The 16,586-nt window shown below is 38.4% G+C and overlaps 1 protein-coding gene across 4 annotated transcripts in view; it reads right to left on the bottom strand.

Moving 5' to 3' along the window:
* LOC124857167 (arf-GAP with coiled-coil, ANK repeat and PH domain-containing protein 3-like) overlaps positions 1 to 16,586 on the bottom strand; it is an 81,332-nt gene that overhangs the window by 6,603 nt on the left and 58,143 nt on the right. For 3 of the 4 annotated variants that reach the window (XR_007035524.1, XM_047348308.1, XM_047348310.1), the window contains exons 11-24: positions 11,020 to 11,132; positions 10,652 to 10,703; positions 10,359 to 10,459; positions 9,733 to 9,844; positions 9,389 to 9,621; positions 8,713 to 8,782; positions 8,423 to 8,517; positions 7,878 to 8,098; positions 7,665 to 7,757; positions 7,370 to 7,459; positions 6,242 to 6,465; positions 3,550 to 3,659; positions 2,937 to 3,047; positions 1,828 to 1,889 (exon numbers count right to left, since the gene is read on the bottom strand). Coding sequence is in view for 3 of the 4 variants with exons in the window: in XM_047348308.1 (XP_047204264.1) it covers positions 1,828 to 1,889; positions 2,937 to 3,047; positions 3,550 to 3,659; positions 6,242 to 6,465; positions 7,370 to 7,459; positions 7,665 to 7,757; positions 7,878 to 8,098; positions 8,423 to 8,517; positions 8,713 to 8,782; positions 9,389 to 9,621; positions 9,733 to 9,844; positions 10,359 to 10,459; positions 10,652 to 10,703; positions 11,020 to 11,132 (1,687 nt within the window). In the remaining variant the exon portion in view is untranslated. The remainder of the gene's footprint in view (positions 1 to 1,827; positions 1,890 to 2,936; positions 3,048 to 3,549; positions 3,660 to 6,241; positions 6,466 to 7,369; positions 7,460 to 7,664; positions 7,758 to 7,877; positions 8,099 to 8,422; positions 8,518 to 8,712; positions 8,783 to 9,388; positions 9,622 to 9,732; positions 9,845 to 10,358; positions 10,460 to 10,651; positions 10,704 to 11,019; positions 11,133 to 16,586) is intronic. The other variant, XM_047348309.1, reaches the window with a different exon arrangement.

Here is a 16,586-nt window from a genome sequence, read left to right as displayed (position 1 = left end):
GGATACCTTTTTTTTAGTAGGGACATGTAAGCTGGCCACAGTTGATAGGAAGATGAAAGGTGCTAAATACAGGGTGAACCTGGAATTAAAAATGCTTAGAGGACAAAGATTTCAAACTGGAGGACGTTCACCTTCCATCTTAAACATGTAAGCAGAGCTACAATGTAAAGGTTTCAATCAAAGGATATTCATGTGGTAGAATGGCCCAGTCAAAGTCTATACTTAAATAGGATTTGGAATCTTTGGCAAGACTTGAAAATTGATGTTCACAGACAGAGCTTGAGATCATTTTAAATTAAGTTGGTAAAGACATAAAACAAAAGACTTGAAGCTGAAATCTGCTTTGCAAAGCGTTGACTCAGGGGAGCAGAATGCAACTGCATGCCACACCTTGGAGCTTTTTATTTGAAACAGAAACTGAAAAACAATGCATCATTTGTTTTCCTTCCATTTCCAAATATGCGTGTTGCTTTGTATTGGTCTATCACATAAAATCCCAATGACGTTTGTTGTAACGTGACAAAATGGGAAAAACATTGAGGCGTATAAATAATTTCGCATGGCGCTGAATAAGTGCACTGCAAGCTTCCTGCTCTGGTTTGTTGGCTCATGTACTTTACAAGTCAGCAGCCAATTAATGGCTGCAGTTTCAGAGTTTGCTCAGTTAAACTGAATTTTAATTCAAATGTTTGAGCAATTTGCAAAAAGCATTGCATCTGAGATACCAATAAGTTAATTCACTGCAACTTAAGGCTATTCCCCATCTTCTCCCATAAATTCCAAGCTTTGGGATTAAAATGACAATCATTAAAATAAATGCAGATAGGAACTGCATTCATGTATGAATTGCACTGGTCCTCTGGGATTATAAATAAAATAACACTCACATTGACATAATCTAGACATGAACAACGTAAATCAAACTAAATTATAATATTGTATTATGGGAAAAGTGCACAGTTTCTTTTTGTTCCTTTAGATAATGTAAAAAAACACATTAAACTGTTGTTCTCCTGTTCACTCACTCATCAAATTACAAAGTATCTTACACAGCAGACGAAGGACTCCACAAGCCCTTCAATTTTTTTTTTTGTCACAGTAAACTATCCTGGCACCTCCAATGTAGCTTCTCAGGTATTTTTCTTTTTAGTAATTGAACAGATACCATTTTTTAACCTCATGCCACGGTACACAGTTTCTAGTCCTCTAAATACGATTATAGTAAGATCTCTGGTACAGAAGAGATGGGCGAATGGGATGTCACGCAGTTGGTCTGTATAGATAATGTGGAGGGAAAACGCAGCGAGATCCTTCAGAGGTAGGAGCCAGAAATCAATCCAAAGCTTGCAGGCTGCAGGTTACACAGCGTTTTGTGAGCTTAGAAGATTAACCTTGTCAGTATAACACCAAAAAGCAGATGGTTTATGTAGTGTAGACAGCAACGGCGTGAGTAGTCCCAAGAAATAACAAGCAGAAATTTAGCGGTGATGCAGGAAAATGGAGATGGCGACTATATTGTTAATAGAGTTAGACAGCTCCATCAGGGATCTCCATCTAATAAACCCTCTTAGTCACCTCCTAAAACACCCTGCTTGCAAGAAGTTGCCTGTAAGATCTAGATCTACAGAAGAACTTGAGATCAGCATCTATGGGCAACTTCAACCTAATTGGGCTCTTGGTCTGGACGTAAAAAAGTTAATGAGCAGGACACGAGCAATGCTCCTGGGTAAAGAAGGGACCTCTAGCTCTCGTCTATGTTGAGGCAGATGAATTCCTGGATGCACTTCCTATACTGCTGCTCAGTGGGGCTGCTGCTCGGGTATTGACCTGGTTGACCCAGTGGAGCCTCCGCCTCGCGCATCTCCTCGTTCATCCGCGCCAGTCGCAACCTAGAGGAGAGGAGGAAAGGCAGAGGGGCAGAAGGAGGCGAGGGGGTGAAAGAAACGGGTTACAAACAGATTAATAAAAGAATGGAGGTAAATGAGAGAGAAGAACACACAAAGGGAGGAAAAGATTGGAGATTACAAATGTAGGATCAGTTGCAGTAAGACTTAAGGCAGCATGAGATTTTCATGGTGTGACCTTTAGGAAAAATATCACAGTTTCAATGTAATTACACAAATATTTAAAGCAAAAAATGTAAAACATGATTTAACTGATCTCATTTTAAACAGAAAAGCATCAACTATCCCTACTGCCACTAAAATAATATATCATAAAGATTATTACAGCTGTAACACTATCTCCTACAGGGGTTTAAGGCTAATTATAATTTCTTTCCTTGCCTATTGACTAGTTGCAGTAATTGTGATATAATTGTGCTGTATTGCTTTTAACTAGACCATTTTTATAGAAACAAATCAAACTGAGAAATAGAGATGCTCAATTTATTACCAATTCCTGCTCATAATCTGTATAGCCACAGAGTGAAAACCAATAATGTGTTTTAATCACAACATTTAAACAAATCTTCTTCTCTCCCATGGCGAAAATGCATTCACTACTTTTAGAATTTTTCCACCAAAGTGGTACAACTGCTAACCCAGTGTTGGTGCTGGAGCCAATTCCTAACTACTTCAATAAAAGAACCCGTTTAGTTTCCCACAAGCAAACACCGCCAACTCTGTGCCACATCATCACATAACTTAAATGTCTGTATAATAAATGTTTGATCCTCTCTCTGTTATATTTTGAAGTTCTGCAGAGACGTAAACTGCAATTAAAGAGGTTCTTTCTTCTGGCCCTGATAGGAGTTGGTGCTGAGATAGCTCCTGCTTTTTAGTGACTCAATTTCCATGGTGAAGACACAAAGGAACTAGCACCTGTTTACCGCTGAAACAAGTTGGGTGGCAAACAAAATCCCTTTGTAAGTGAGTGATTAAGATTGAAACAGTGTGTGATTATTAATAAAGCACATGGTAATGATGATGTCTTACAGTGTGACGATGTCTGCGTTGGCAGCCTGGACAGCGATGCTGAGGGGATCATTACCCTGCTCATCCACTTCCGTCTGTGACGCTCCTCTCTTGAGAAACAAACACACCTGACTGTAAAGACACAGGAAGTAAAGGACAAACAGGTTATTATATCAGTCCAAACAGAAATGGAACAAGCATGGAGATAGAAGAAGGATGGCTAAAATATTACACAGACAAATCTTTTTTTTTTTTTTTTTTATGGGCTTCGACTAACATATCTGACCACATCAGGACTTTTAAACACTTCCAAACATTTCAAAAAGTTATTAGCCAAAATGCTACAAGATAACAAGTGACTATTACTAATCCAACTGACACACTTATGATTCAGGCTCCTACGGTAAATCCCGAGGTTAATCCGGTTGATATTATGTATTGCCAAACTGAACAGAAACCAGAAAAGTAATGTCTGAATTACATCAACTGGAACTGGAAGAAGCTCTTCACAAACAAAAACTACGTCATGTGTCACCCTCACAAGTGTTTCTTGTAAACAGTCAGAAATTTCCTTTTCATGCAACAGACAAGTTGCATCATAGAAAGGAAAACGTTTCCTCTAAAAGTCTCTTACCCAGTGTGGCCCATGTAGGTAGCATGGTGGAGCGGGCCTCTGCCTCTCATGTCTCTCTGGTTCACATCAGCGCCGTTCTGTAGCAAGAACTCACAAGCAATCAAAGAGCCCTGGAAGACAATCAGAAACACGCAAAAATGTGATTCACTCTGTGAAATCGAATCATTTATAAGTTACAATTAGTGGAGCCAGATGGCATAAGGGTAGAGACAACATAAATAACGCAATGGCAATATACCAGCATCTAAACTCACTTTGATCAGCTCTTTTTCACAATGTATACTACCTTAAATTAGTGAGAATAGGTCCAAATGAAGGTTGTTTAAAGCACAGGTTGTGATTTTTTGTAAATTATTCTGTTACTAAAAAATAAAAAATTGAAATTTCAATAATTCAGTCACTATCTCCAAAACTAAAATAATAATGATTAAAATGTTCAGATGATTTTTAGATGTGCCAAATCTAAGAGTAATAGTGTTTTCAAATATTAAGTGATGTAAAAAGCACAATGTCTTTTAGAAATGTATATTTGTATATTTTCGAAAATAAAATAGAGCCTGGTAACCCGAACATTTTTCCATATTTATTTCTCTGTTTTCCATATTTATCCAGACCTGAAAAATGATGAAAATAAATTCCATGCTTTTCCAGATTTTTCGAGACTGTGTTGGAAACCTGCTTAATCACTGAGCAATTATTACACAATTTTAAGTATCAATGATGACATTTATTCCTGTCTAAAACAAAATTTATTTTAACAATCCCAATATAGACCCTTCTATTCAGGCAGATTGATCATTTTTGACAACATTCACTAATAGAATAAACAATTTACCTATAAGTAATCACTATTTTAACAAATAATTAAGAACTACCAACTAAAAGAGAGATGTCTAAAGGAACTGAACATTCAAAATAGCGTTTTTAGGCTGATTTAAATCATACTTTATCGAAAGCCTATCAATTTCTCTCACTAAAACATTTTGAGATATTTTACCTGACTCGGATCTGAAGAAAAAGAAAAAAACTAATAAGAAGGGCCTATTTTAAAGGTGGGAAGAAGCTTTATGTGGACCCAACATGCATCTCTACTTCAGGTCCCATCAGTTCCTCTCTCAGGGAAGTCGGCTCTTCAGCCTTAAGGTTATTCTATCTGCCCTGAGGTCCCCTGAGGTTCTAAAAGTCTTAGTTTTGGTTCGTTTTGTTGTACATCTCAGTGATTCCTCCCGTTGAATTTGGAACAGAGTTGCTGCATAAGCTGGATCTTGGTACAAGTGGGGGAAAGGAAACAAAATGTTGTTGGAACTTCAGACAGATGTTTTTTTTGCAACCAAATTATGCAGGGTGATCAAGCCTGGATGGCTTGGTAGGGTAGAAGAGTAAAAGCTTAAAGGACTGTAGGCCAAAATATATTCTATGAGACCCTTTATTTTAACCAACAGAGAGAGATTTAAACCAAACAATTTAATGAAAGGACTATCCCAACTAGAAGAACAACCTTGTTAAGGTTCACAAGTATTAATTCAAAGACAAAAAAACAAATTTTCATTTCGGAGTTTAACACATTGAATCTTTATTTAAAATCAGAACTGATAATGAATTAATTATGAATCATTTAAAAAGTTTACCGAGCTCTAAACTAAAAGAATAAGATCATTCACTCTAAAGGCACTATTTGACATGCATCTAAATAAACTTATCATTATCATCATAATACCCCCTTGTTTTTAAACGCAGCTGGTTCTGAAAATCTTAGGAACATTCCCTGTGAGATAAAATATTATTTTAGCACAGTCTACAATCATAATTAAGGCCTTTTTCCAAACATTGGTCAGAGGAGTGAATTCTGTTGAATGTAGGTGAAAAGTCAGGGTCCTGAGGGTTCCACTCAATATGCTGTAGATAGGGTCAGCACATCCGGGTGACCTTTGTGCAGGGTCCACCCCTGTAGGGCGGAGGGTAGATGTTACGATGTGAATGGGAGTCAATCCAACGTCTGAGGTGGTCGGCGCAATAAAAACATAAAATAGGCAAATATTCGTTTTGTGACTTTAAGGTACTTTGATATCATTGAAGACAAGTTGATATGTTGTTGTTTCTGTTTGCTGATTGGCAACGTTACCTATAAAAACTAAAGTAATGGGACCAAAAGTGTGTCAGGTCAGCCTGCCTCCATTAAAGCGGATAACCAGCTCCAGCAAGAGGACCCATCTATGAGGCCATAAAACTCTTACTGAATTTCCAGATATTTTCTTACTTTTATTTTTTATTACAGTCAGTTAAATTTGTTTTTACTGGAATTGCTCATCCACTTTAATGGAGCTTGGCAGACGTGACAAACTTTGGTCCCTTTACTTTATAGCTTTTTTCTGTCATCATCATGTATGCCTATTAGTGCATAGCAGCTACATCATAATTGTTTATTTTGTCTGGCATGATATTTAGGACACCTAAAACTTGCAAGACACATCTGCGTGATTATTTTGAGGTGCTATTTCATCAAACACCCCATATGTTACACTGTCTCCTAATTAAGCCACTGTGTCTACTTTGTGGAGGAAGGAAGTGATGTGACATTGAATTTATCTATGGTTTGACAACTCTATAAATATTTATATTAAGTATATAACTTAATATAAATATTTGACTGCTTTTAACTCTAAACCTTCAGACAGACCAAAGAACTTCTCACCCCGATCACAGCCTGTATGAGAGGTGTTTTTCCCTCCTCTTCTTCATTGGTGGCATGCACGTCTGCACCGTGTGCCAGTGCCTCCGCCATGAGTGACAAATTGTGGAGACGGGAGGAGCGGTAGAGCAGCGCCCCAGGATGCAACTCCCGGGGATCCTCAGGATCTGAAGATCCTTCCTGTTCAATCTCCACCTCCCCACTGGAGGACTCCTCTGACTCCTCTTCTGTAAGTGGGCAAATGAACAACTACAATTAAATATTTTAATCTTATAAAACACAAAATGAATGGAGTGTGATTTAGTTGGAAGGGGTATACTGTTGCTTATAAAAAAATAGTACAAGCTCTCTTTCTCCTTTATAAAATGTATATGGATAATATAGATGCAGCAACGAACAGATTTGGCAGTTTTTCAGCTTGATCAGCCCTGACTGGTTACTGGTCAATCAGAAACTTAAAAATCAAATCTTTTAATGATCAATGAACGTGCTATATTTAAGAACTACTACGTAGCTGTAAAAAAAACTTCAATTTGGACACTGTAACCATGACGCATCCAAACAGGAGAGCGCAAAACTTTATCAGATAACAGGAAGGCTGGCAAAGTTACTCCGTTTTATCCTTTTAAGCTTTCAAGTTCACTCTGTGGTGGGACCTGCTGGATTTGCAAATACTTCTGGAAAATATAGAGTGTTGAGATTTTGTGAGCTTTCTCGGGAACACATACAGAACCTGCTGCCATAGTACAGCTAGCCACGATAACCAGGCTAACTGCTAACATAAAGCTAGTTTAAAATGTCAACTCCGTAATAATTTTGTCTTCGTTTTAACTAACGATTGCTCTCACACAAACACAGTCTTATATTGCCTCTGCAGATATTATAACAAAGAATGATCACTCACAGCAGGAAGGCCAGAAAAAATATTTAAATGCTGTTCCGATATCATATCTCTTTTTATCATAGCTCTTAAATACAAATCGGAACCATCTAAATTTAGTATGGTCAGGTGAAAGCTTTAGAAAAACCAGAGATCGGAAAACAACCCTATCTAATTAATATGGATTTATTGTGGCTTCTTAGTAGGGTAACATTGGAACTTTATGTAGTTTACAGAAGGACTCTTTTTACCTTCCTCCGTTACACTGCCAAACACAAGGATGTCTGTGCTGCCGTCTGTACTTCCTCCCAGGCCGCTGTCGCTGCTGAGACCTGCAGGGCCAAAGCATTGCCAAGCCACGGACACGTTAATCATTACACACAAATTCCATTTTCAAAACAAACACACTAATATCAGAGATAGAACTGCACAGCCACAGTCACTATAATTACTCCAACCAGACAGCTGTAATTAGACTTTTCTTCTGTCTAAAAATTATTTTCCACCAGATTCCATCTGTTTGAATTATGTTTGTTGTGAACTTACTGCGTGGACCAGAGCCATTGTCAAAGTAAGAAAACAGTGAGTCCAGCTCGTCTGGACAGAACAGGGAGTCCCGCCGAAATTTTGCTGCAGCTGCTGCAGATTACAAAAAGAATGACTGAAAATTTGATTAATTTTACTTTGCGTTCATAAACATGTTTATGCAACCTCCACATCCATGTTGTGATTCTGGATGTTTTTAACCTCCACACTGACCTGCTGTCAGGTTGGCAGGTGAGGTGCTACCAGGCTCGTAGCGGTGGTACTTCCTGCGGGCCTTGTTAGGGGCCCGTACAGAACTGCCGTGTCGCTGGCATTTCTTCACCATCCAGGGGCGAGACTTCCTCTCCCCCTCCACCAGTGCCTCACCCCCACTCAGCTTTTTCAGGAAGCGTTTCTCAACATATTTAAACTTGATCCAGGCCTCTTTCTCCTGTCTAGAGCGAGAAGAGAAAATGTCATCTTATCAGTCCTCAGGAATACAGTAAATAAAATGCATTCCTTGTCATTATATCATCTTTTTACCTTTTTTCAACCCATAAAAAGGTTGAAAAAAGTTATTTTATATTTTTCAAGTATTTATAGCACTGATTTTAATAATAGAGCTTGGTATGGGTAAACCCTTTATCTTTTATGACTTGATCAGTATAAAAGTAAAAAAATCCTTACTGGGACATCATCACCACAAATATATATATAACAACTGAATAAGTATTCATGATCATTTTCTTTCCAAACCCTTCTGCTGGATTTAGCTTTACCTTGAACTGGACGGTCCTGGTTTTTTAGCTCCCAGTTCCTCACAGGCTCCCTCGTAAATGTTGTTGATCACAGTGTTTCCCAACTCACACATGAGCTGAATGCAAGATAAGAAAAACACGTGACAAAAAAGGTACACAAACCAGAAAGAAGGGAACATCATTTTAAAAGGAGTAATTAAAAATGTAGCAGCATAGCAATATGCTGGAGAAATTAATATTGTAACACCACTGGGAGAAAAAGCGCTGCACATGCAGGATAAGCTGTGGGCAAACTGGTGAGGGAGACGCACCTTGAGTAATTCTGGTTCCCATGAGTCCAACGTTAGGGAGCGCACTTTAGAGAAATGGACGCCTAAACTCCTAAAATAGAAAAAGAGAGAGAGATGACATAAACCAAATGAAGTTATTTAAGAGTTTGTCTTTACAAAATCTTTTTACTTATCCCACTTTTTTTTAAACTGCCTGGGGAGGCAGACATCAAAGTCCTTCAAAGTTCCCCTACACTTTTTAGAGTGTCTTGGGATGTTTGAAACTTGGCTGAAATTGCAGTTTTCATATTAAACACAGCTGGAAGTGAATTAAAATGCAGTTAGGACTCCTGCAAACTGTAGATTGTAACTATTTCCTGTTTACATATTGTTAACATCATTTAGCCGATTAAATAATGTAATAAGAATGTACTTTTACAGGTGAAATGTAAAGGGAAAAAGTGTTAAGGGAGTAGAAAATGTAACTGTTAAATGCTAATGCTTCCTTCTTTAAGGAGTAAAAATAAAGCAGAATGAGGTGCAAAGAGAAAAAAAATAGCACAGACGGTGATGATTTTTCACCTTATCTGTAAATATTTTATCCAGGTTTAAAGTAGCCTAACTTCCTGAAACAATTTGGAACCAACAATTAACACGATAAACTAAAACGGCTGGTTCAGTGCAGAAAAAATGTAAAGGTACATTTTCATGCAGATACCTGTGGATCCCCGAGCACTCGATGCAGAGCAGCACACCCAGGTTGATCGAGGCCCAGCATGGTGCCGTCTGGCCGCAGTCGCTGCACAGCTCATTGCCTGGCAGGCTCTGCACCCGCTGCAGGAGACTCTCTCCCCCTCCCCGACACGCCTTGTCCCCCCTCTCCCCCCTGTCCCGGGGCTCACTGGCAGAGTCTATGCTGCTGGTGGAGGGCGAAGCCGTCCGGTCCAAACGCTGCAGGACAAGGCAAAGATTGAGATTTAAGCCACATCTCAGAACCGATTTGAAAAAAAAAAACCAAGCACAAATCTTTGTATTCGGGTGCTTTCTAAATTCATCCAGTACCTCAATGTAATAGTTGTCGCCGATGTCTTTGTAAGCAGATGCGATGCTTGCCTGGACCGCCTGAATCCAAGCCTGCCGCAGCTTCTCAGACTCTGCTTGGAGCATGCAGCTCCTAAAGAAGCCAAATAAAACAACACACCACATTTGATTGTTGGTAATATTTAGTAATAGTCTATTTAAAATGACACAACCTGCCATAAGACAATTAACCTTCATAAAAAATCTAAAGTAAATTGTTTATTCTTGAAGTACAGTGGTTTTTGAAACTTTTGACAAGAAATATTTAATTAAATGCTATTTTTAAGTACCAAAATAGACGTTGTAAAACAGTGCTATAACTGGAGTTTGTAGTACTGGCATTACTGAAAGTAGCATATTTATACTGTGGCTTCTCAAAATATTCTCTAATACGCTTCTCTTATAAATAGTGCTTGGATAATCTTTCTCTTTGGCTGTTCATGCTTAATGGCATAAAAGGTATTTTAACTTTGTTCTGACCTTGTAAGTAGTGGATTCAAAAACATCTTCTTTGTGTCACTAAAGGGAATCTTAGTAGCACCAGCTGCATTTTTACCACAGTTTGAAAACTGTTTTGGTATGACACGTTAACACGCTAACACACTCACTTTGTGGGTGAAACCACCTCAAAGCAGAACCTCCTCTCATTATCCTCACATGGTTTGACTGAGCACAGCCTTAGATCCTCAACCACCACCGTCAAAGAATCCTGTTGGTGGAGGAAAGGAGTGTCACAGAAACTGCAGACTCCACAGAGCAGGTTTGAATACTCAGATGTAACAGGAAAGACAAGTCCGTGCAGGCATCCTTTCTTCATTGCCAAATGGCTAATTACAAACATTCAATGAAAACAATTAAAGTGGTTTTGTTATGCACAAACAATTTTACCCACTACTCTTACCTTAAGTTTCTTTTGGTAGACCAGCTGGCTGTTTTGGATTGAAAACCACCGCCTGATGGAAGCAAAAGCTAAATGATTAGATGGATACTCTGACAGAGACTATCTACTATTACTTTATAAAAATATCTAATTTCTAGTTTGAATAGGTTATGTTATTATACATATTGACTGTGTAAAAATGACAGAAAGTATGGTGAGACATAAGGAAGGGAGAGAAAGACACCAGAACAAAAGGAAGGACATAAAAAACGGACTTATCCAAACTTATCCAGACATGGAAAATGTCATATTTTTCCAGACTATTTTGGGATGCTGGTTGTATATGCTTACAGGTGACATAAACCGTATTATGTTCTTTAATTCCATACCTGTTCCAAGTCTTGAAAGCATTGCTGGCTCTCTTGAACAGATAACCCTCCATGACTACCCCATTCGGTGCGTCAACATTGAATTCCAGCTTGGGATCATCGTAGGAAAAATCCTGCAGAGGGAACATGTACAAAAAATGTCAAGGTCTGGCTTTACTTTCATTGTGGTTTTAATTTGCAGACAGAGACCAATGAGTTGTTGATCTGTGCTAAAACAAATTTACCTATGAGGCCAGTGAGTTACTTTCTTAGCCAGGATAATTAAACCCTGGAAAACTACTGCTATAAACTCGCAGATCTGCACTACCTTATCTAATTTACTGTAAAAAGATTATACTGAGTGATATTGTTGTGTAAAGCCTATCTGAATTAAGTGTCAAGGGACATTGAAATGCCCTTATCGAAAACACATTCAGTAGCAGTGCTTGTAACTCTCTTCACAATGGAATTACGTTACGTAACAAAGATTCAACCTGGAGCTCTGGTAAAAACCTTTATCTGTCTTTATTTGAAACAACAAAGGTCTCAGAAAAAGATGACATTTGCTGAGCGTAAGAAAAAAAACACAAGCTCACACACACACACACACACACACAAAGTATTGACATCTGTTGATTGATTTAAATCAGCATTAAAAATCAAGGCCAAAAGTGTCCACACTCCTAGAGTTATTCCATGTTTGTTTCTGGGGGATTTTATATGATGGAACAGTACATGAAAATGATACATGGTTTCCAAAATAAGTGTGGTGTGCATTGCAGAAAACTAACACTGCACATAACCCTGAATACCCCATTCCCACAGTGAAAGATAGTGGTGGCAGCATCATGCTGTGTGGATGATTTTCTTCAGCAGAGACAGGGAAGCTGAGCAAAGTTGTGGGCAAATGGGTGGAAGAAAGAAAACCTGTTACAGGCTAGAAAAAAGTTGAGACTGGGAGGAAGATTCCCCTTCCAGAACATACAGCAAGAGCTACAATGGAATGATTTAGATCAAAGCAATTTCATGTGTTGGAATGGCCTAGTCAAAGTCCAGATCTAAATCCAAATGTGAATCTGTGGTGTGATTTTAAAATTGAGGTTCCATCCAATCTGACTGAGCTTGAGATATATTTATTCATAAAAAATAAAAAACATAAAAAATCAGTTTCTTCATACGTAAAGCAGGTAGAGACTTCCGAAGACTTGAAACAAAAGCTGATTCTACAAAGTAATGACTGAAGAAGGCTGAATACTAATGCATACAATTCTTCTGATTTCTTTAAAAGCTTTGAAAACCATGCATCATTTCCCTTCCATTTCACAACATTGTAATGGTCTATTACATTAAATCCAAATAAAATACACCAAAGTTAGCGGTTGTCATGTGACAAAATGTGAAAACATTCAAAAAGTACTAATATTTTTGAAAGGCACTGCACGTACGTTGCTTTTCTCTGAAAAACTGCAGAGAAAAGTAACAAAAGGCTGATGTCCACATAAACCTCCAAAAAAATAACTGTATATTTAATGACTTGATTTACAAATCAAGTAAAAAAAATAAACGGTACCTTCCTCTGATTCTTCCATATAATTAGAGGAATGTGCACCAGCATATAAAAACATAACATCTAGAAAACAGAGTTTAAATTTTAAAGTAGTTCTCTACCAAGCATGATTGGAACATGACTGGAAAATCTCCAGTGCACCATCATGTAGAGGGATAAAAGCGCCCCATACAAAAGCCCCCATAAAAACTGACTGAAAAAAGACATTAAAAAATGAGAAATTGTGCTCACCAACATAAAGTCCAGCCTGCCAAATATCTTCATCTTCACCAAACTGACATCTAACAGCATTATGAGCAACAACAACGTTACCTAACATAAACAGCAGAATAGATGTTTCAGAGTATCCTGAAGGAACCAGGAGTCAGGCATGCATGCCCACACGAGTCCAGATGAGATCTTCAGCTGACCGCAACACACTCGTGCCGTTCCTTCACTCTGCGCCACCTGCAGATTTGCCTTTGCCGCACGGATGTGGAGCGGGAGCTCATTACCATACAGCTGCCACACTTGTGCCCCGCTGACCCCATCGAGAGAGATCACACATCTCATTTTACTGCAGAGAGTAAGGGGGGGGGGGGGGGGGGGGGGGTCTGCTGCATGTCCTGTATCTCCTCCATGCCCTGCAGCACGATTTAAAGCTCCCCTATAACCCTTGCAACAATCCCGAGGCCCGGTGTGTTCAGGGGGGAGTCAGCTTTCCATCTGTCTGCAGCTCCAAAAACTGTTCCTGCTAAATTAAGCTGACTTTATTGCTCCCCAAGCACCAGCACAAGACCCCCGCTTCCCACCTTAAATCAGCCAGGACCCAGCAAGAATCCAGAGTGCAAGTGCCCGAAGGCGTGGAGGCCGCAGAACCAGTGGCCTCCAGAATGCATACCATTTAGTGTGCAGAACTGGGCCAGTTTAGCAACAGTGAGACTGCATATTTAAAGCAACCCTGTACAAACTGTGACAGGATACAATTCTCTTGGGAGCCACAATAAAGTCCTGCTCACATAAAAGCTCGACATGAAACAATAGAAAGAGTAAAGTAAAAAGGAGTATCTGAACTTTAGAGTGAGACAAAAGACATATAAAACCTGAGAAATCAAAGGAAGTTTTAGGTCAGTGGGAAAGGAAGAAGGAAAGACATTGGGGAGAGAAGTGAAAGGAAAGGTTTCTGTTTTATTTTTCTATACTTATCCAGACCTGGAAAATACTTTCATAGTTTTTCTACGATTCCAGAGTGCATAGAAAACCTTCACATTTAACTTAACTCCCTCATAATAAATCTTCTGTTACTCTTTTGATGTAACTTAGAGACCCATTAATAAAGAATGTCAGCATCTATTATTCACCAAATCTTCCTCTTCATAGCAGTGCCTCAGGCTGCACTGTATTTGCATCTTATGGAAGGAATAGTCTGAAGAAAGAAACGGATGCAGAGGGGAGAAAATCTGTCTAAATGTCTCCTCAGGCTGTTCTGCAGAAAGTCTTCATAGAAAGAGGTGATGGAAACAAAGGGATTTTCTTTGTCTTGATACATTTCAGCATACCTGAGTCAGTCTTCCATGCTTCTCTGACTTAATGCGATTAGCTGTTATGTTTCATGCAGTTTGGTTTACACTAGAATGTGACTGACAATGTAAGATCTTTAAAGAAATGTTCACTTTAGTGGGGAGGTTCCCTGAGAGGTAACCACAGAAGCCCTCTCACTCAGCTTTTTTCTCCATCACACTCAGCTGGCATTGAATCCTACTCTCCTTTTATCTGCTTGTCCTCTGTCTGTACCACTCTGCCTCACATTCAGCGCCCTGCTGCGCCTCATAATGCCATCTGTTGACTTTGGCTGGAGCTGGCAGAGGATGAAGGAGGGAGTGGAAGGACGCTGGCATCGTGCAACAAAACGACCTTTCTGGCATCATAATCACCAAAGCTGTAGCTTAACTGAGGACAACATCTCAAATCAGAGCCAGCCCAGATCACCCTACTGCTGTAAATCTGTTGTTTTGCTGAGCTCAGAAGACATTTTGATTTGTGCTCATTAGTGTTGCTACTATTTATATAGTTAGACTCTTGTATAGGTAATATCATTGTAAGAGTAAGTTTGTATTCCTGACATTGCTACACTTGGGGAGGATGTGAAAAAAGACAACAAAAAAAACACAATTATTTTCTTTTATTATAGCTGCATAATTTCACAATGAAATGTTTATAAAAAATCAATCTTTAATATGATTAGCTTTTACAGTGGGGGAAAAACTATTTTTTACTAAATTGTGGTGCCAAACCAAGCTATCCCCACATAAAAATGTAACTGAAGCATTTTTATTACATGTATAATTCACTTAATTTATGTTGATCAGACTCTCTAGGAACTTTTAATTAATTATCCATAGTACATTTTTTTTTTAGGATTTAAATATATGACCCACATATGCGACACATTTTGCTTCGGCGCTCTTCCAAATGGGAAACACAGAGGAAGAGACCATTGAATTAAAGCAGATGTGTTTCAATCTTCCTAAGTGGCTACAAGAAAATGGCAACTTGCCTAAATCTGCCCATATTAACAGTCAGAGCATTAAATAAAATGACAATAACTACTGGAGCTGTGACAAGTAACAGTTGATGCTGCACAGACAATGTGGAGGATGATAAAGAAAGCTAAAAAACATCCAGCAAAGGTCATTGTTAGAGAAGTGTAGCATTTTTTTTGTATCAAATTATTTACCCACAATTAAAGCTGAATTTATTTTGAGGACTTTTAACAATCTTTATGTGAAAAGCGCTGCATAATACTTTTACACAAGGTTAAAAGCTTAGGAAGCACTATTCAGGTAAATAGAAATTAAATCCTTTACATTAAAATTGAAATTATCTAATAAATATAAATACGAGAACTTTTATAATCAAGAAGTTGATTTATTTCAGTAATTTAGTTCAGAAAGCATAATAAATATACTATGGATTTATTACAAACGAACTGATATAATTGAAGTTTTTAATTCTGTTCTAAAGTTCTAAAGTTTTTTGGTAAACAAGTGCACTGACTTTGGACCCAATAAGAAACAGTGGCCCATCCCCAGCAGATGAAATGGCATCCCACATCATCCCTGACTGTGGAAATTTCACACTGAACCACTGAGCAACAATCCAGTCCTTTTTTTCCTTAGCTCAGGTAAAACACATTTGACACCTCTGGTTAAGTAGTCACTTAAGAAAAAGTATACAGCAGTATACTTTATACAGTATACAGTTCATGTCCTGGAGATGTCTGTGCATAGTGAAGTACCAACTCCAGCTGCAACCCATGTCTTGTGATTCTTGCTCAAACTCTTGAAAAGCCTAAGCTTCACAATCCTCTCAAGGCAGCAGTCATCCCTGTTGCATGTGCATCGTTTTATGCACACTTTTTCCTTCCACTCAATTTTCCATAAACATTATTAGACGCAGCACTCTGTGGGCAGCTAGCTTGTTTAGCAATACGACCATTAGATTGTCTGATAGACTGTCTGCTGGACGTCTGTTAAGTCAGCAGTCCTCCATAGCCATAATCAACATTTGCATCGTTAAGTGCTTCAAATATATAACTTTGTGTGTATTGAATCTATAGAATATATGAGCTTCACTTTTGGGAGTGAAGTAGTGAAACAATCACAGTTTTAGGTGATATTCTAATGTGTTGAGATGCACTTTTGCATGGCAACAAAAAAGAAAAAAATTACTTAAATCTGCAGATTTGTTTTTTGTTTTTGTCTCCTGGTTGCACATGTCTTTGTTATGAGACTACGTGATCTAAGGGAGTCAAATTGTTTCAATTGAAAACAACCAGCTATGACTGAAAGCACAAACTAGAACAAAATGTGGGCTAAAAAATGCTGGACTCTGCAACACTTTCCAATGAACCATCATTTAGCACTTTAATCTAGATTTACAGATATTATTTACAAACTGGTTAAAGCAGACATTCCTACGGTTCAGACTGAACCAAAAACTTATATTTGCAGCTTTAACTAGGTAGTACATTTAAGAAAGC

Source organism: Girardinichthys multiradiatus, chromosome 20 (assembly GCF_021462225.1).
Source record: "Girardinichthys multiradiatus isolate DD_20200921_A chromosome 20, DD_fGirMul_XY1, whole genome shotgun sequence".
In the NCBI taxonomy this organism is placed as follows: Eukaryota; Metazoa; Chordata; class Actinopteri; order Cyprinodontiformes; family Goodeidae; genus Girardinichthys; species Girardinichthys multiradiatus.
Note: the sequence above shows the minus strand (reverse complement) of the source record. Positions and strands in the feature narration are given on the sequence as shown.